Genomic DNA, 20,502 nt, shown 5'->3' with positions numbered 1-20,502 from the left:
CAATCAGCCTCGCCCCAGCACCCCACAGCCCGCCCCACAAGCAGCCTCGCCCCACAAGCAGCCTCGCCCCTCGCCCCACAGCCCGCTCCACAAGCAGCCTCGCCCCTCGCCCCACAGCCCGCCCCACAAGCAGCCTCGCCCCTCGCCACAGTCCGCCCAACACCCTACAGCCCACAAGCAACCTTGCCCCTCGCCCCACAATCAGCCTCGCCCCAGCACCCCACAGCCCACCCCACAAGCAGCCTCGCCCCACAAGCAGCCTTGCCCCTCGCCCCACAGCACGCCCCACAAGCAGCCTCGCCCCTCGCCCCACAATCAGCCTCGCCCCAGCACCCCACAGCCCACCCCACAAGCAGCCTCGCCCCACAAGCAGCCTTGCCCCTCGCCCCACAGCCCGCCCCACAAGCAGCCTCGCCCCTCGCCCCACAATCAGCCTCGCCCCAGCACCCCACAGCCCGCCCCACAATCAGCCTCACCCCAGCACCCCACAGCCCACCCCACAAGCAACCTCACCCCACAGCCTGCCCCACAATCAGCCTCGCCCCAGCACCCCACAGCCTGCCCCACAAGCAGCCTTGCCCCTCATCCCACAGCCCGCCCCACACCCCACAGCCCACAGCCCACAAGCAGCCTCGCCCTTCGCCCCACAGCCCACCCCACAAGCAGTCTCGCCCCTCGCCCCACAGCCCGCCCCACAAACAGCCTTGCCCCTCGCCCCACAGCCTGCCCCACAAGCAGCCTTGCCCCTCGCCCCACAGCCCACCCCACAAGCAGCCTCGCCCCTCGCCCCACAATCAGCCTCGCCCCAGCACCCCACAGCCCACAGCCCGCCCCACAAGCAGCCTCGCCCCACAAGCAGCCTTGCCCCTCGCCCCACAGCCCGCCCCACAAGCAGCCTCGCCCCTCGCCACAGCCCGCCCAACACCGTACAGCCCACAAGCAACCTTGCCCCTCGCCCCACAATCAGCCTCGCCCCAGCACCCCACAGCCCACCCCACAAGCAGCCTCACCCCACAGCCCGCCCCACAATCAGCCTCACCCCAGCACCCCACAGCCCACCCCACAAGCAACCTCACCCCACAGCCCGCCCCACAATCAGCCTCGCCCCAGCACCCCACAGCCTGCCCCACAAGCAGCCTTGCCCCTCATCCCACAGCCCGCCCCACACCCCACAGCCCACAGCCCACAAGCAGCCTCGCCCCTCGCCCCACAGCCCACCCCACAAGCAGTCTCGCCCCTCACCCCACAGCCCGCCCCACAAGCAGCCTCGCCCCTCACCCCACAGCCCGCCCCACACCCCACAGCCCACAAGCAGCCTCGCCCCTCACCCCACAGCCCACCCCACACCCCACAGCCCACAAGCAGCCTCGCCCCTCGCCTCACAATCAGCCTCGCCCCAGCACCCCACAGGCCACAGCCCACCCCACAAGCAGCCTCGCCCCAGCACCCCACAGGCCACAGCCCACCCCACAAGCAGCCTCGCCCCTCGCCCCACAATCAGCCTCGCCCCAGCACCCCACAGCCCACCCCACAAGCAGCCTCGCCCCTCTCCCCACAGCCCGCCCCACACCCCACAGTCCACCCCACAAGCAGCCTCGCCCCTCACCCCACAGCCCACCCCACAAGCAGCCTCGCCCCTCGCCCCACAATCAGCCTCGCCCCAGCACCCCACAGCCCACAGCCCACCCCACAAGCAGCCTCGCCCCTCGCCCACAGCCCGCCCCACAAGCAGCCTCGCCCCTCGCCCCACAGCCCACAGCCCACAGCCCACAAGCAGCCTCGTGGGGCGTGGGGGCGTGGGGGTTGGGGAGGTGGATGGGGGTGGGGGTGGGGGCGTGGGCGGTGGGTGGGGGCGGGCGTGGGGGTGGGGATGGGGGCGCGGGGGCGGGGGCGGGAGGGTGGGGGGTGGGGGCGTGGGGGTGGGGGTGTGGGGGTAGGGGCGTGGGGGTGGGGGCGGGGGCGGCGGGGTGGGGGCGTGTGGGGGTGGGGGCGGTGGGTGGGGGCGGGGGCGCGGGGCCGGCTCAGATTACCTGGGAAGTTCAGAGGCAGCTCTCTCACTAGCCCGGTCTCTGGGTCCTCGCAGGTGACCTTCTGGAGGTGCAGGCCAATGATTTTCACCAGGTCGCCCGTGGACAAGCAGCACTCGCTGCCGCTCATCTCGTACACAGACCCTGCGGGGACACAGGCCAGGGTCACAGCCAGCCTCCCTGGCCGCCGGGCCCAGTGTGCTCTGCCACCGGCCCTAGCCACGGCAGCGTGGCCTGCTGAGATCTCGCTTTCCCACCCAGCCCTTCTTTATAGTAACGCCGGCTACAGGCCTTCCGCGAGCCTGGCGGAATTAGCGTTGGCAACAGCAGCGTGACGAAGGGCTAACCCGTTTGGCTATTTCTCTTGTTATTTTACCCTGGCTGTGTCTCTCTGAAGTGTGCGGGAATTATGAAAGACTTCTGCCGCAAAAGTCTCCGCTGGGCCTTTGGCCACAGGTGGGCTGTGACCCAATATTGTGTGAGCAGAGAGAAGTCCAAAACCAAAACTGTACAGAACAGATTTCCTGGTACCGAACCGCACGATTTCGGCCTTTTCCATGTGCCAGGAATCAGTCCACAGTCTCCTATTCATAGTCCCCCGATATCATCGCCAATCAGCTGTAGGTACCCACAGACATCTCAGGCGCAAAGTCCAGCTTTGGTTAGGAGGCTGGTCATCCCGGCGCCAGCAAGGAGCTAAAGGCCTAGGAGCGAAGGCAGCCAGGCCTGGAGCGCCCACTGCAGGGTGCTCACGGTTCTCTCTCGAGGTCAGACACCGAGCTCCGTTCTCGTTTCAATTTCTACATCTCGCGTCATTTACTCTAAATCTTCCTTCTACATTTCCCAGACACCACCTGCACCAAGGTCCCCCAGGAAGAGGGGGCTGCGGCCTTCGGAAAGAAGCGTCTGGGAATGTGAAATCCTGCGAGGTGATGAGACCAGCCCAGGTTTGTTGCTGTTCTCCACAGGGGAGAGCCAATGGCGCTGTCTAGTCAGTGCTCCAGTCTCTGTTGTGTTTGCCACCTTAATCCCTGCAATAATCCAACTTGCTTTACTTGGCTATCCTGGTTGTAAGTCTGACGGTCATTCTGGACCCTCAGACTCTCCAGAGGTGGGACCCTCCTACCAGCCTGGAACCTGGGATAGGGAGGACAAATTTGGAATCTCTGGTCAGCGTGGTGAGCCTTCCCCACCTAAATTTCTCTAGAAATCCTTCCCGGGCTACAGCAGCGCCCCCAAGGGCCGTGGGTGCTAACTCCCATTGACTCCAGTGGGCTTCGGGTGCTAGTGACCTCTGGGGTTCTGGATCGTGGTCTCTCTGGACTTCAGTGCAGTGCAGTGAGAGCTGTCGTGCCTCACGGGGCTCTGAGGAGAAAGCCCTGGAAACTGTGAGGTGCCCAGGCAAGACCTGCTGGGCCCACCTCACTCCCCACCCTGCAGCCAGAACCTGCTGGCTCCCAGCTGTGGCTGGTGCGGAGAGCCCCCAGGCCCATCAGCCTGTGCACCTAGGGCAGGGGCCCCTCCGGCCAGCGGCAAGACTGAGACAGGCTGGGACCCCGTGAGCCAGCCCCTGCCCCGGCAAGTGGCATGGCCAGGGCGACGCTGGCATCCTGCAGGGACGGCAGTTGTTTCCCTATTGGAGGTGGCCTGCAGGCGGGGTGGGGGGAGGGGGGCTAGCTTCCTCTTGCTAGTGACCGGGTGATAAAGTGCTTGAAGCTGGCTCCCAGCACTGCGGCCGCCTGCCCCGCGGCTCCTCCTATGTAGGGTTGCCAGATGGTTGAAACAAAAATACTGAATACCCCTCCCCCAAAAAAACACCCAGAAAAAATTCTGTTGAAGGAAAAAAAGGGGGGGGGAGACGAAAGTTGTTGAGAAAAAAAAAGGACTCCAAGACTTATTAAGCAAAAAAAAAAAACCCACAAACTAAAACAGCATTAAAACAGCAGGTCCCCTTTAAGAGTGAGTGCAGGGATAGCAACGGAGGAGCGGTTGAGCACTAAGACCCAAGGGAAGCATTGCTTCCCCTTGGTCTTTTGGCCAGCAGCCATTTTGTGCCGGCAGCCTTGCAGAACCAGGAAAGCTTGGGGGCTGGGGTCGGGGCGCTGGGGGTGTTAGAAGCCAGGGGGGAGCTTGGGACGGGGGGAAGGCCGGGCGCTGAGTGTGTATAGGGTTGCCAGGTGCCCGGAATTTTCACTTCCTGGCTGGGGGAAAAAAAAATAAGAAAATATCGGACAGCTCAGGACATTTTAGGACATCTCAGGTGTCTGGGATTCTCTGAATTTTTTTACCGGACAGGAGGCAAAAATCCCAGCCTGCCGAGGTAAACACGGACACCCAGCAGCCCTACTTACGTGCAGGGGAGCACGAGGCTCGCAGGCTATTTTAAAGCGGATGGGAAGCTTTTGACTCATTTTTCTCACGCTGAGTCATCTCCATTCATGAGACCAGCCCAGAGTTCTGCTTTGGCGGAGCCAGCCTGGCTCCCCGCAGCCCAGCTGGTGACATTCCTAGAGCCTTATTCAGAGGCCAGAAAGCTGTAAAAACTCCCCCATGTGAGCAATTATGTAAGTGACCCCAAGGTGACTGGCTCGGATGCTTGCCTCCGTCAGTAACCAGCATGGAATTAGTTACTCGCTGTCCCAGTCAGGACCTCGCCTTGACGGAGTGTGACCCTCATTCTGGGTCATCCCTGGTGCCGTGACCATTTGGAGGCACTGGCCAGCCTACTCCTTGGCCCAAAGCATTTGTCTGTGGCCTCACCTCGGAAAACACCGTTCTAGTTGGCAAATTATCCTGGAGCAAGGAACTGAGGGTTCAGCCCCACAAGGGACAAAATACTTCTTGGGCCACCGCAAAGTGACACATCCTTTGACCCAGCAGAGTGATCTGAGAGCACCTCAAACATGGAGTCTGTGGCTGGGTATGTGCAGTGTGGGGCAGGGGAGAAGCACCTCTCACCTGTTCCAGGGAACAGCTAAGCCAAGGCAAAACGTACCCGTTAAAACGCCTTTTGTACTAACCAGATTTCGTTCACAAGAAGTGTCTGTTTTCAGCAAAAAGTTTCAACTTCTCTAAAAATCTGACCCATGAAAACTGAGAAATTCATCTCCTGGAGGGATGCTGTGACCAGAAGGACTAATCTGATCCTTGGGAGCACAAGCAGCGGAGATGTGAGTAGGAGCAGAGAAGTGATTTTACCTTGGTATACAGCATTTGAGAGCCCAGTACTAGAAAGCCGCAAACAGTTCTGTGGTTTACATTTCTAAAAGGATGCAGCCAAGAGCACAAACATTATTCAAGGCCTGGAGAAAAGGTCTTACAACGAGCTCCTTGAGTTGATTACAGCATGTTAGCACCATCCTGTGGAGAGAGTCTAAAAACATCTTTCCCAGACAGAACAAGCACCAATATCTGGAAATTGAATCCAGAAAAATTCCTAGTGGAACCATGACACGCCTTTTTATGTGCAGGGTTTTTACCATAGGAACAAAGTCCCAAGGGAAGTGGTAATGTCTTCATCTCCTGCAGTCTTCAAATTAAGACTGGATGCATTTCTGCAAAATCCTTTAGTGACGTCAAACAAGTTAGCGGGCTCAGCATCAGGTACCTGGATGAAATTCTCTGGCCCATGACATACAGGATGTCAGACCAGAATCTAGTGGATGTTCAGAAGCTAAAATGGAAAAGAACAAGTCCAAAATTACATAGAGAAGTTAGAAGTCTTCACGTCCCCCAGAACTGATGAGATGCACCTTCGAATACTCAAGGAGCTGCCTCTAGAGAGAACTGAGCCTTTGAGGAGTCACAGAAGACAGGAGAGATTCCAGAAGACTGGAAAAGGGCAAATCTAGTGCCCATCTATAAAAAGGGAAATAAGAACAACCCAGGAAACTACAGACCAGTCAGTTTAACTTCTGTGCCAGGAAAGATAATGGAGCAAGTAATTAAGGAATCCATCTGCAAACGTCTGGAAGACAATAAGGTGATGGGGAAGAGCCAGCATGGATTTGTAAAGAACAAATCGTGTCAAACCAATCTGACAGCTTTCTTTGATAGGATAAGGAGGCTTGTGGTTAAGGTAGAAGCAGTGGACATGGTATAACTAGACTTTAGTTAGGCATCTAATACGGTCTTGGATGACCTTCTTATCAGTAAAGTAGGGAAACACAACCTACATGGGGCTACTGTAAGGTGGGTGCATAACTGGCTGGATAACGGTTCTCAGATAGAACACGATCCTGCTGGAAAGGCATAACAAGTGGGGTTCCGCAGGAGTCTGTTTTGGGACCGGTTCTGTTTAGTATCTTCATCAATGATTTAGATATCGACACAGAGAGGTCCCTTATTAAGTTTGCAGACGATACCAAGCTGGGAAGGGTTGCAACTGCTTGGGAGGAGAGGGTCATTATTCAAACTGAGCTGGACAAACTGGAGAAATGGTCTGAGGTAAAGAGGATGAAGTTCAATAAAGACAAATGCAAAGTGCTCCACCTCAGGAGAAGCATCCATTGCAGCAGAGGTGAAGGGAAGCGGGTGCATCCTGGTGCACAGCTCTGTCAAGCGCTGGCGGAGCTGCGGCAGAAGCCAGCAGGGAGCTATGGGAAGAGCGGGCAGGGCCCCGGGTAAGAAATGAAGTTCCTTTCACCCCTGCATTACACACACACAAAATGTGCAGTGTCCGTCTAGGAAGGAGACGGCAGGAAGGCATCCGGGGCCATAGGGGACTACAAGCTAAATGAGGGTATGTCTACACTACAAAGTTAATTCGAACTAACAGACGTTAGTTCGAATTAACTTTGATAGGCGCTACACTAGCGCTCCGTTAGTTCGAACTTAATTCCAACTAGCGGAGCGCTTAGTTCGAACTAGGAAAACCTCATTTTACGAGGACTAAGCCTAGTTCGAACTTACTAGTTCGAATTAAGGGGAGTGTAGCCCCTTAATTCGAACTAGTGGGAGGCTAGCCCTCCCCAGCTTTCCCTGGTGGCCACTCTGGCCAACACCAGGGAAACTCGTCTGCCCCCCTCCCGGCCCCAGACCCCTTAAAGGGGCACGGGCTGGCTACGGTGCCCGTGCCAGGTGCAAGCCTGCCAGCACCCAGCTAGCAGACCCTGCACCTGGCACGGCTCGAGCCAGCCACCCGCTGCCCCCCAGCCCTCCCCCTCTTCCCGGGACCAGGCTGGCGGCTCTCGGGAGCTTGCCCGGGACCGCAAGAGGCGGGCACCCGCCTGGTCTAGTGCGGAGATCGTGGACCTCGTCCACGACCTCGGCACTAGGCACAGGAAAGCGGCCGTCTAGGGCAGGAGAGCTGCCAGCCTGGCCACCCAGGAGCAGGTGTGCATGAAAATCAAGGTGGTCCACTGAGACCCCCGACCCTGAGCCCTGAGCTTAGAACGGCCATACTGGGTCAGACCAAAGGTCCATCTAGCCCAGTAGCCTGTCTGCCGACAGCGGCCAACCCTAGAGACCCTGGAGGGGATGGACCAAAGACAGTGACCAAGCCATTTGTCTCGTGCCATCCCTCTCCAGCCTGCCACAAACTTTGGGCAGGGACACCACTCCTACCCCCTGGCTAAGACTACTCCATGGACCCAACCTCCATGACTTGATCTCACTTCTCTTTAAACTCTGTTCTAGTTCTAGCCTTCACAGCCTCCTGTAGCAAGGAGTTCCACAGGTTGACTCTTTGCTTTGTGAAGAACAACTTTCTGTTACTAGTTTGAAGCCTGCTACCCATTCCTTTCCTTTGGTGTCCTCTAGTCCTTCTTTCTGGGAACTAATGAAGGACTTTTCTTGATGCACCCTCTCCACCCCACTCATGCTTTTATAGACCTCTATCATATCCCCCCTCCGTCTCCTCTTTTCTAAACTGAAAAGTCCCAGTCTCTTTAGCCTCTCTTCATATGGGACCTGTTCCAAACCCCTCATCACTGTAGTTGCCCTCCCCTCTCCCACCCTCTCTCTTCCCCTCTCCCACCTCCTTTTCCCAGTCTCCCCCAGTTTTGTTCAATAAAGAGAGATTCTATTTTTGAACACAATTGTCCTTTATTTAGTACATCAGGAAGGGGGGCTAGGGAGGGGTAAGTGGAAGGAGGTGAGGGAGGAATGGGGTACGAGGCCCCGATGGGGAGGACTGGGCTGGCTCTGCGGGCTTCTGGGGGTGGAAGCTCTCCTGCAGCCCCCCAATTGCCTCCTCTCCCCAGATGGCAGCCTGCGGCATGTGCAGCCGGTCTGATGGCCGAGTGCTGTGATGTGCCCAGTGTGGGTACTCCGGGCAATCCAAGCCAAGACTGCTTTGCAAGCGGGGCACCCCTGAGAACTGTCTGTCCGGGGTGGGGGTCGGGACCCTTTAAGTGCAGCCCTCGGCTAGCCTGAGACAGCAGCTCCACGCTCTAAGTCCTCCTCTGATGTCCTGCCGGCACTGCTTCCGGACATCCTTAAGCCCGGTTCAGGGTCCACTTAATGTGGACATGCTAGTTTGAATTAGCAAAACGCTAATTCGAACTAGTTTTTAGTTCTAGACGCGTTAATTCGAATTAGCTTAGTTCGAATTAACTAATTCGAACTAAGTTAGTTCGAACTAGCGCTGTAGTGTAGACGTACCCTGAGAGTCAACAGTGTGACGCTGTTGCAAAAAAAGCAAACATCCTTCTGGGGTGTATTAGCAGGTATTTTGTAAGAAAGACAGGAGAACTCCTTCTTCAACTCTACTCCACTCTGATTAGGCCTCATTTGGAGTTTTGTGTCCCGTTCTGGGCACCACATTTCAGGAAAGCTATGGAGAAATTGGAGAGGATCTAGAGAAGAGCAAAAAAATGATGACAGGTCTAGAGAACATGAGCTATGAGGGAAGATTGAAATTATTTGTTTAGTTTGGCAAAGAGAAGACAGAGAGGACATGACAGCAGCTTTTCAAGTTGCAAAGAGGAGGAAGGAAAACTGTTCTCAACCTCTGAGGACAGGACAAGAAGCAATGGGCTTAAACTGCAGCAAGGGAGGTTTAGGTTGGACTTTAGGAAAAATGGTGTGTGAGGAGGGGCTTTCTCCTTCCTAGGTGAGGGACACGTCACTGAGGGATTTCTTTTCTGCTTCTCATTTTTTGTGCAGCCCCCGAATGATTTTTCTGTGGGTCAGCAGCCGCCAACCCCCCGCGTAGCTGGTGCTGGCCCTGCCCTGAGGGCCGGGGACAGGATGTGATGCCTCTCGGGGCCCTCCCAGTTCTATGAATCTGGGTGTCATGGGGTCTCAGACTGGGGCTCAGGACGCCAAAGTGGGTCATGACTCCATTTTAACGGGGGCACCAGAGCTGGTGTTAGACTTGCTGGGGCCAAAGCCCAAACCTGGGCCTGAGGCCTGAAACCTCAAGTTACAGCCCCCCCACCCCATATCTGGGGCTGAAGTCCTTGCCCCATCCACGGAGCAGTGGGCTTTGGCTCTGTCGACCCCTCACAGGGGTGGGGTGGGGTTCAGGCTCAGCCCCCCCACCCCCCCCCCCAGTCATGTAGTAATTTGTGGGTGGTGGAACAATGAGGCTTGGGAGCATCTGTGCTAATTCCTGTCTCAGACCGGCCGGCCCTGGGCAGGGGTTCTCAAGAGACAGGCGCCCCAGCCCTGGCAGTGCAGTGTCGGGCCCTGGGGCTCGGTGCTGCAGGGGGATCGGGTGAGCCTCAGGGCACTAGGGCAGCTCCCGGCCTGTCCTGGCCCCACAGACTGCGCTGTGCCCCAGAAGCAGCCGGCCCCTGCCCTGAGCACTAGCTCCGCACTCCCCCTGGCTGGGAACCTGCTGGGGACAGCATGGGCTGCGGTGCCAGGAGAGGCAGGAAGCTGCCTTAGCCCCCCTCCCCGCTGCCTGGGAGCCGCTCTGACCCCCCCAAAGCCAGAGCCCCCTCCTCAGCCCCAGCCCGCACTTAGTCAAATCATGCTGGGGCACAGCAGCAACCATTTTCTTCAGCTGGGCCACGAGAAAGAGTGAAAACCGCTGCTCTGAGCTGCTTGTCCCAAGCCCTTTCCCATGACGCTGGCTCCAGACTGCGCGGCGCGGCAGAGGCACCGAGCCGCTCTGCACGCCGCAGACCTCGCGCAGCACTAAGGCTCCTGCACCTGCAAGCGCTAGGAACTGGGTTGTGCCCCTTGCGCCTACTGTGCTCTAGGGCTTCCAAAGCGGCAGACAGGCCCCAGGTAGTGAGGGCCACCCCCCCGAACAACTCCCTGCAACTTCAGGTCTTCCCAGTGAGATTCATCCCCCCGTGTAGCACGGACCCTGGGGGTGCCTGAAATCCCCCGGCCTGGCATTTCCTGGCTCAGGTACCCCGGGGCCTGTGTTCCTGCCAAGGACATGCGCACAGCTATCTCAGGGGAGGCCCCCACCTTCTGCCTCAGCTCCCCCAGGACTCTCAAATGAGCCATTCCCCTTTCTCCCTTTTTGCTGGCCTGGCACCCAAGGATTTACCAGAACAGGCCTGACCACTTGCAAAATGGGGGAAATTTCCTTATGTCCTTTCCCCAGTGGTAGGGCCCTTCCTCAGACTGGGGGGACCCATAGCACTGTGGATATTAACTTGTATGATGTGTCTCCTAATGGCTCACGGGGATTTGGGCTTACTCCTCCCAAGAGTGTGCCTCAGCACCGGCTAGGGGGGCGCTGGTGTGGGGCTGCCTCGTGAGCTTCTCCCTGAGGAGCAAAGCACAGTCCCTGGGCTGGCTTGTTTGTCCCTTTCTTGGGCACCCCGGCACAGCACAGGAGGGGATGCTCTTTCAGATGTAATACTGCTTCTATTGATGAGAACTGAGAGCACTGGCAGGCTGTTGGGGGTCTGGAAGCACAGGAAACAGGAAGGAGGGGAGAGACGATGGGGGAGGGAGCTGAGTGAGCTACGGAGGGATGCAGCTGTTTTGTAAAGAGGTTTCAGTTTTGGTAAATAAAGTCCTGCTGAAGTTTGTTAGCACCTTGCTTGCATAAGACAAGACATTCTGGCAACGAGGATGGATCTTCTGCCTCTGAACCTTTTCTGCAAAGCCCAGGTGAGCCTCCAATTGCTTTTACTGCCTGGATTCATATGTTTGAGACTTACCTCCTTGCAATCAGTGCTACAGAGATTTCTGAAGTAAGAAAACGTGCTCTGCTAATCCGCTGCCTTGGAGCGGAAGGGCAGTGTATATTTTACACTTTTCCCCTTGCAGATGATAAAGACTGCACTCACTGCATTAGAGAACTTTTTTGTGCCAAAAGAGAATGTAGTAGCGAGTCGCTAGAGATTTCGCCAGCGTGAGCAGAAACCAGGGAGACTATAATGCAGCATGTTGCTTCTCTGAGGAGTCTGATTGTAACGTGTGACTTTGGGAATATGGCAGAGGAGATGATTAGAGACCAGCTCATTGAGAAAACAACCATGCTTTGTGCAAGAGAACGCTTGCTTCTAGAACCACCCTTTTTACTCGTGCTTTTATTAACGTTTGAGTCTGTATGTGTTGTAGTAAGTTGAGGGTCAGTAACATGGAGTCAGCAGGCCTAAGGCCTGCAACATGGAAACAGCAACAGGCCTGCAATCTAGTGAGCAAGACTTTGGTTCAGTAACAGGAGCCAAGAAAGAGGCCCTATTGATAACTGTGTGATTGTGTAAGTTAGGTCGAGCATGGAAGGACACAGGGAGGCACTGGGTACAGACTGTGAGCCAAAGAGGAGTAATGGAACATCTGAATAAGAAATGTCTTGGTACTAAAACTCCCTAAAAACTAATGCACAGACCGACCTAGGTTCAGGACCAGGTCGGAATTGACAGCATGAAGGATAGTAAGTGAGCCCACCTTCCACAAGGTGAGGGGAGGTAACTAGGCAACACAGGGTGGTAACCTGGTACGTAAAGAGATGATGTAAGTTGTTTGTACCTGTCTATAAAAGGACATCGCAGAGGGTGCTCTCCGGCCGACCTTGGGGGGGGGCGCACTAGGCGCCTGAACGGCAGGTGTCATTGCCTAAACTTACAGAGTGCACAGTAGCTTAACTTTGACTAACTGCTGTTAATATCTGATCTATGGCAATAGGCCTGCCCGGTGTTGGTACCTTGTCAACGCGGGCCATAGTGCCCAGTGGTGTCACATTGTACTGATCTCTGTTACCAACTGGTAGAGCTTCGCATTTGACAATAAACCTGCTGGATTGATTTCAAACCTTGCCTGCATCTGTCGTTTCCGGGGCCTCTCAGAGATCTCCTGTGTTGACCCAAGTGCACGGGGTCTAACGCTCTAGACGAAGGGAGTACCGATTGTTACGCACACAGCCAAAAGTTTATCAACGGAGTAGAGGTCCTGTCAGGCGCACGCCAGGACGACCCTGACCAGACGACGCTGACACTGACAGTCCAGACCTCCGAAGGTACCAAGGTATGAGAACACCGAGGTACGACATGTGTGTGTTCCTCCTCTCTGTTTTTAGCAGGTTTTATGTCCCTCTGGGGTCTCGTATTTTAAACTTTTATATATATGTGTATTGTGTTTAAACATTTGTATTAAGCCGCCTTGAATATTTTAAATAGCAAGGCGGGGTAAAAATATGTAAATAAATAAAATAAATAAATAAACAAACCACAACTTACACTGGAGGAAGCAATAACCATTGCTACCCAGATAGAGTCAGCTATAACAGAAGCTTGAAAGAGAGTTTGCAAACAGCTAAGCTGGAAGGGCGATCATAGATAACCTTCACTGATGATTTCTTGCAAGCATACAGGGCTACATGACATGTCCCAACACAAAGATCACCTGCAGAGTTACTGCATGGAAAATAGATGAATACTAAACTGAACATTGCTGGATTGTTAAAGTCAAGACCTGATGCACCAAAAGAGGATAATGTGAGAAAAGCAGTTGAACAGAAGCAAGAAAAGTATAAGGCTTTCACAGAGAAATGACAGGGTGCTAAGGATCTGAAGTGTAAGTGTGGTTCCTTCGTTAAAGAAAAACTAGAATTCTTCACAAAGGAAACCATAAATTCACATCTCCTCTTAAAATCATTGAGAAGAGGGGGCCTTGCACCTATCGACTTTCTGATGGGTGTGTATGGATGTGACGGCGCATTGGGGTTTTCCCGTCTCCTGCGCCCCCGAAATGGCACGAGCAGACTCCACCAGCCAGTAGAACAGAGGGAGTTTATTGCTTCTCCAGGATACAGCACAGCACAGATGGAATTCTGGTTACAGGAACTGGGGCTCAGAGGCCTCAGTGTCCCCCCTAGAGATGGGGGGTGGCTCAATCCCAGCCCCCTCCCCAGCTCCTTCTCCCCTGCTTCCCAGACAGAAGACTAACCAACCCTCTTCCAGCCCTGCCCCCCAGCCAGGGGCGGCATCCACCTCCCTTTCTCTCCCTGTGGTAGCTGGTCAGACAGGTTTGGAGCCTCCTTTGCATAATGATTCACTCCCTGCCCTGCAGCAGAGGTCACCCACAGCCCCAGCAAGGTACCCACACTAGTCACAATGGAATGCTTCTTATCTTGCACCTGCCAATTCACCAAGAGGAGATGATGCCAACACCCAATCTATGTTGGATGACTTCACCGTAGTACCAACACAACAAGACATTGCCCTAGAACCGGGGTTTGAGAGACCGTCTGTCAAACATGACGACCACCTGTCTGGACTAGAGACTATGTTATGTAGTATTGACAGTGTTTTCAGTGGCATTTCTGCCAACAGTCTAGTGGCTTGTTCCATATTTGTTGCTGTGGTTAGAACAACAATGTTTATTTTATAATTGAGAGCGCTTCTTAAGAGAGGAGGGAATGTGGTGTTGTAGATGTAATACTGCTTGCAATTAGCATCGCCAGGTGTCCAGTTTGGAACCAGACAGTCCAGTATTTGAGCTTTCTGTCCGGGAAACAAATTGAGAAAATAGAACTGTCCCGGATTTTCTAACTCAGATGTGATGTAGATTATGATGGAATGTCCGGTATTTTTGCTGAAACCATCTGGCAGCCCTGTTTGTAATGATTAGAACTGAGAGCATTGGCTGTTGGGAGTCAGGAAGCACAGGAAACAGGAAGGAGGGGAGAGAAGATTAGCGGGGGAGGGGGAATGGGGGCTGAGTGAGCAGCTGTTTTGTAAAGAGGTTTTACTTTTGGTAAATAAAGTCCTGCTGAAGTTTGTTAGCACCTTGCTTGCAAGATACAACAGAGTGGGGGAGCCGAGCGCGTCGCAAACTCCCCCGGGTGCCCGGCGGGTGTTAAGTGCTGCAATGGCGAAGACGCAGCCCGCAGCAGGAGGCATATTTCTATAGATGCTACATAATTAGACACACGGTGCTAGATGCAGCCAGTTCCCCTAAGAAGAAAACAGGCTTCTGCTAGAGCTCCAATAAGGAACTGTCTGGGCTTGGGACCCACGGCTGGCGTCCTGGGTTACGTGCTTAGCGCACGATTGCTCGGAATGGAAATGCAAACTGGAAACGTCCTGGCAGGGTCATGCCAGGGCTGACCTCCAGCGGGGGGTGGCAGATTCTTGATCCCCAGGACAGGGTAACGGTCACACGCGATGAGGTGACCTGAGAACTAGTTTGGAATTCACGGGCAGTCGGCACACAGCTCCATTTGTTTCCTTCCTCCACGGACCTTGTGACCCCTCTCAACGTCCTTCCTCCACATAGCTTGTAAACCGCCCCCTCCACAGCTCTCTTTCTTCACAGACCTTGTGAAATACCTGCCACGGGCCCTGGGAACTGCCCCCATCCCCTTCCTCCCTGGGCCCACCACTCACATAACCCCTGCCTCCTTCCCCCTCGCTCGACACCACTCCCATAGCACTGCGGATATTAACCTTTCTGATGGTTGCATGTTAAATACCCACAAATCTTTCAAATGCTAATCAAAACACTTGCCCTATTGTGCATCTATAGCCAGTTAGCTCCCTGTCTCCATGAAGCTGAAAGTTCTGTCCTTAACCTGAAGTTGGTATCTAGCAACTCTCAGGCATGTAGGTAATTGGGCTGCACCTAATTACTCCCCACGCCCCTAAGAGCTGGGAATCCAGATATGCAGGGAAAGGATCTCTTGAAATGAACAAAGGTCCCTGTGAAAGTGCGCAAGGCTGCTAACGGGGAAGGGGACACGTACCAGGGAGAGGGGGCAGCTGTTCTGTGAGGTATTTGTTGTTGCAGATGTTTTGAAGGTGCCAGGAAGTGCTTGTGGCCAGAGTGTCCTTAACAACAGTGAGGGTGCTAGAAATCCCTGCCTTGCATCTGGCAAGCAAGCCCTGCAGAGACGCCCTGTGGAACTAGGGGAAAGCAGCATCTGAAGCCAGAGCACAATTGAAATGAACTGCATTTTCCCTCCGAAGAGGAGCGGCTTTGTCTCACACCTGGGAAAGGCGTCAGATGGGGATGAGCATTGGCAGCTCTTCCCCACTCAGGGCGCCTCCCCCGGCCGTCCTGGGATTAGCTGTGCCAGGCACTGCACCCTCCTCAAGGGGTGTCTTCACCCACCGGGCAACCTCCCTCCCTGCAGCCTCCTCTCTGGGACTCTGTCTTCTAGCCAGCTCGCTCAGTGGCTTCCTCTTGCTGGGGTAGCTTCCAAGTCCACTTCCAGATGGGCTCGCTCCAGTGTGTGGATCCAGCAAGGGCCTGTAAGGGAAACGGGCCTGCCCTCTACACCAGGATCCAGTCCGGGGACCACCAACACAGAAGTTCTGGGCTTTTATCCCTCAGCCCTTACTGCACCTTCTGTGGACTGCTTCCCCTGTCAGTCCAGCTTCTGCTCTTCCCCCACGTACAAGCAACATGACTGCAGCTTCCTTCTGGAACACAACCACCTTTCTCACTTCCTAGACCCTGTCCAACATCTCCCCCAGCTCTGGGGATCTAGCCTGCCTTGGGTTTCCTCCAGGTGTAGGCCTAAGAGTAAGTGATCCCTCTGGGCCACGTGTGAGGTGAACACCCCCATCACCGACGGAAATCTGCCTCTTTCCGGCTGTGCACCGTCCTGGGAAATGGCGTCTCGGGGGTCAGTTCTGGGACCCCTAACGCACGTCTCCCGATTCAGTTTCAAGTTTGTAGCTTTAGCTGCAGCCAAGACGTCCTGAAGTCTGAAGTCACGTTCCCTTTCAGTCGAGCCCTGGATGACGATGTCTCCACACAGGCCTTGGAGACCCCGGGAAGTTGGACGGCCCTGGGCTGCTTTTCTGGTGTTGCTCCAGCGTCAGCATAAGAGCCTGTTTCTCCACAGGGCGTTTGAAATGTGCCTCGTTTTGAGCCTCGTTTTAATTTTAGCTGCCAAATCCTGAGAGGCACCCGATTGACAGCAATGCTGAGCATTTGCACCCAGAGCCCTGGACTCTTCCCGGGGCAGCAGTTTCTTTGTGTCGCCTTGTTGAGTCGCTGGGATTCAAGCAGGAGTCAAAGGCGCAGCCGTCTGTGGGGCCTTGGGCTTTGGCACTTACCTGCCTCGCCTCCATCCTTGCAAGGGCAGCCTGGAGTTACCATGGAGAGCAGACTTCCTGCATGGAGGCACCTGCTGTGTCTCTGGAGTTACGTTCCCCCTGCAAGCAGTCCAGGGACTCAGGAGGCCCTTGCAGAGCGCCTCAGAGCCGGACGCAGCTGGGTCTTGCCACGAGAGCAGCCGCTCTACCAGATGCAGCCATGCCTGAAGGCGTCACTTCGAACAGGAGCCTGGAGATGGTGTGGTAGCGTTGATGCTGCACTGCCCTCCTGTCACTGCTTCACAACTTCCAGAATAACCCGCGACTTTCCGTCCTGAGAGTTCCAGTTTTACTTTTGTTTCCAGTCTCTCAATCCTGTTTGGACCAAGTACTGACTTGACTCCTGTGTCCATTGGCAATGCAATCATTGCTCTGTGCCCAGCCCTCGCACCGGGTTTGTCTGCTCTCTGTGTCACTACAAAGCTTCAGCTGCCCACAGCAGACCTGCAGCATTTTGCAAAATGGGGTTTCCCCACATTTAGAACAGAATTCCTATATCCTGGCTGCTGTCCGCACCTTCCCATGACGGTACGCAGCCTACCCCACCGGCGCATTTATGATGGTTGGTTCCACTTTCTGATGTGACCTATTCTGTAGTTGCTTAGTTCACGAAAAAGCCTTTCAGGGAACCTCAGCTCTTTGGCTTCTGCTGCCTTGCTATCAGAAGAGCTTTTTCTAAAGTTAGGTCTCCTTCTCGGAACAACCTCTCCTAAGACAACGTCTTAATACCACAGATGATTCCTATCGCCGACCGGAGGCTCTGTCAGCTCACCAAAGTCACAGGCTTTACTGACTCTCCTTAATTCTGAGACAGAGCATCATCACACAGTCATCCCTTCCGCATGCACGTAAAAAATGGGTCTCACAGGTCTCGTTCCTTTTTGGCAAGCAATGTTCCTCACATTCTGCCTGGGCTTTCCTTCCCACCCTGTGTTCTCCACCTCCAAACGCAAAGGAGCTGCGGACACTCAGTGCTTCCTCTCCAACAACAGGCCGAATGTCCGAGTGCTTCTCCTCTGCCCCGCGACTGCTAAATACGAGTCTCAAATCTCTCTCCCGATTTTGTCTCCAAACCTTGCCTTGCCGTTGCAGACAGGCTGGAGGTTACAACACAGACGACCATCCACTGCTGTTGGGATCAGGACCTATGTGCTCCCCTTTCCGCTGCCCTCGTGTTTAAGACAGGTGCGAATGGCTGCCTGCGCTCTCCCACTCAGCCACCTTGCCTGCCCCCCAGCACTGATCTCGGGATCACCAGCTCAGCGCAGGAGAAAGGAAGAATCTAGCGAGCAGCAGCGGTACCCTGCTGTGTGCAGCTCCCTGTTGCTCTCCCCTCTCCACCCCCTGCTTCCAGGGCTTCCGATAGGCATGGTACTGCCCTTGTGAGAAAGGTTCCGGAAACCCGGCTCTTTCCCGGACCTCGTGAGTGTGCGGAGCACAGCGAGCCGGCAGAGTCTAGAGCCGTGGGGTCCAACCACTTCCAAAGCCAACGAGCCTCACTCGGCCGGCAAACAGTCGCCAGTGGCCAGCGTATTGGACACCGCGGCTCTGTGAGCCAGACGGCTGGCGCAGAGCTGCAGACGCCAGATCCCTCACGTGGCATTTTCCGTGGGGGCAGCGCTAAGGGGCAAGTTGGCTGCTGCTCAGGCTTCCACAGGTTCAGTGTCTGCAGAGCCCAGAGACTGGCCAGGGGAGCCCGCTCCTCAGTTTAGGAGTCACAACGAGCTTGGGCCCTTTAGGAACTTAGCACCTGGGGTCAGCTCTTGTCCTTTCCCCTCCCGATCGCAGACCAGACTCTGCAGAGCCTTCCCCGCCAGTCGCAGCCGGGCCGGCTTTCCCTCCAGCGCGCTCCCCGTGTTATTCTTCGCCCCGACGGCTTGTTTGACGAGGGGGCTCAGCCTGCCCCCGACTGCTGCCAAACCCCCACGGCCCCCCAGTGCCACAGCAGCTGCTGTTCTGCACACAGCAGCGCGCCAGGGCCGACGCTGGGGGCAGCTGCCCAGGGCCCCGTGATGCTCGGTTGCTCAGGCTTTGGCTTTATCCCCTCAGCTCCAAGCCCCAGTGCCTCTCCCCAGTTTCCCCGGACCTCAGGCTGAGGACGGCTGTTCTACCGCAGCGTCCACAAAGAACCCACGGGCCTCGCCTGTGCTCCCGGGACAGAGGCCCAGGCTGCCGAGCAGACGCTGTGCTCTCCCCGGCCTGTCTCAGTCCCCTGGAACAGCCTGCAGCGGGCAGCATTCCTAATGCGAGCCCTGGCAATTCTTCCAGGCTGAGCAGGCAGGTCGGTAATTGAGCAAAAGGCTGTTGTTAAACTGAAACAACTTATCTATGCAAACGTACAAAAGCGCACGGCATGGGTATGCAAACATCCTGCATGCTCCCAGCAGGGAGATGTGCGTACTGCACACGCACACACATACACACGCGTGTGCACACACGCACGCATGCAAAAAACCCTCAGCTGTGCCTTTAACAACCAGTGTAACCTAATCAGGGGCCACAACCCTGAAATGATTTCTCTCTAGTAAACCCTAACTGATCCCACCGAGCCTGTGCCGTGCCATATTCCCAGCTCCACCCTGCACTGCCTGACGGCTCTGCCCCACATCTGCTCCGGGAAGGGTCCAGCCCAGCCGGCAGCTCAGCCTGCCTGACAGCGCAGCTGTTTGCAAGGATGGTGGAGCCGGAGGCTGATGAATGGGTCTCGTCCTGCAGTTGCTGCGCACCCCCGTCAAGCCAACAGCAATGGCACCTCCTGGAGTCTCTCTGCCCCTCTGCCCCGTGGCAGTGTTGTGTGAAGGGACAGGGTCGGGCTCGGGGGTGCTTGGGGAGCTAGTCCATTGCCGTGTGTGATCACAGCCCCCCACACAAGTTGCTTGGCCATGCGGGAGGGCGCTGGCCGTGGCCTGGCAGACAGATCCGTCCCTGTCCCTGGCACAGGGAGGTGGCACCGGGCGGTTCCCCACAGCTTGAGGCGAGGCCGGGATGGGATGGGATGGGGGGCCCTGCAGATCCCCGCGCCCCCGCTGCAGCAGGAGTTCCTGGCTTTGCAGATCCCGGTCGGCGTATGCCTCCGGCGAGCACTCACCTTGGAAGTACACCCCGGAGCAGATCTTCAGCACCCTGGGCAGGGAGGCCGGGTCCAGGGCGCAGAGGTACTCCTGGAAGGAGAGCGGCTCCATGGCGCCCTGGGGCTGCGCTGGGTCGCTCTGGGCTGCGCTGGGTTTTTCACTTCTGCTTTTGCCTGAAATTACTTCCTGCCCCAGGCAGGGGCGGGTGTGGCTGGCAGCGCGCCAAGGCCTGGCCACAGCCCTGCAGCCGGGACTGTCACTGGCCCCCCCAAACCCCCCGCCCCATTCAGAGCCCCGCAGCCTGGACCGAGGTGCGGCCAGGCCCACGGCTCCTGCCCCAGCCAGCACGGGCCGGGCGGCGCCCTCCCCTGCGGCAGCCTCTGCTGACGCCGCGGGGCCGGGGAGGAGGAACTGGAAGCGCCGGCCTAGCGGGGCCAGTGCATCTCCATGGGGCACGCTGGCCGAGACCGGGCTCCTCGACCAGGGGCCGCCGCCTGGGGCCCTTGCAAAGGGAGGGGGGCGTCCAGGGGTGTGTGATGCAACCGTCAACCCCCTGCACCCCCTCCAGCCCCGCCCCCCGCACCTTCCCCAGGACAGCGGGGCGGCATGTCCAGCCTCCCTGAGCGAGCCGTGGCCCAGGCTGCACGGGGGCTGTGGTGTGGGGTCCCTTCGCCCCGGAAGGGCTGGCAGAGGCTCAGAACCTACCCCCGGAGCTGGGGTGCCCCTGCACCATCCCCCCACCCCGCTGCACTCCCACGGGTCCCGCTGGAGACTATGGAGCGGGGGAAGCCCAGCGGGTAACAGCCTCGTATTCTTTGTCCTCGTAGTGTTCATGTTGTTACAACCTTCACAATCAGCCCGTGGGACTCTGCCAGGAGATGGTGGAAAGGCCCAAACTAGAACAGGGTTCCAGTAAGTGCAAGATGAGTCCAGGGAGCACAGGTC

At 56.4% G+C, this 20,502-nt stretch overlaps 1 protein-coding gene across 1 annotated transcript in view; it reads right to left on the bottom strand.

The window, feature by feature from the left end:
• THEMIS2 (thymocyte selection associated family member 2) overlaps positions 1–19,841 on the bottom strand; it is a 35,372-nt gene extending 15,531 nt beyond the window's left edge. Inside the window, exons 1-2 of the mRNA XM_075908698.1 lie at positions 19,575–19,841; positions 2,031–2,171 (exon numbers count right to left, since the gene is read on the bottom strand). Coding sequence (XP_075764813.1) covers positions 2,031–2,171; positions 19,575–19,668 — 235 coding nt within the window. The 5' untranslated portion in view covers positions 19,669–19,841. The remainder of the gene's footprint in view (positions 1–2,030; positions 2,172–19,574) is intronic.
• Between the last annotated feature and the right edge of the window lie 661 nt (positions 19,842–20,502).

This window comes from Pelodiscus sinensis, chromosome 25 (genome assembly GCF_049634645.1).
Source record: "Pelodiscus sinensis isolate JC-2024 chromosome 25, ASM4963464v1, whole genome shotgun sequence".
Taxonomy (NCBI): Eukaryota; Metazoa; Chordata; order Testudines; family Trionychidae; genus Pelodiscus; species Pelodiscus sinensis.
Note: the sequence above shows the minus strand (reverse complement) of the source record. Positions and strands in the feature narration are given on the sequence as shown.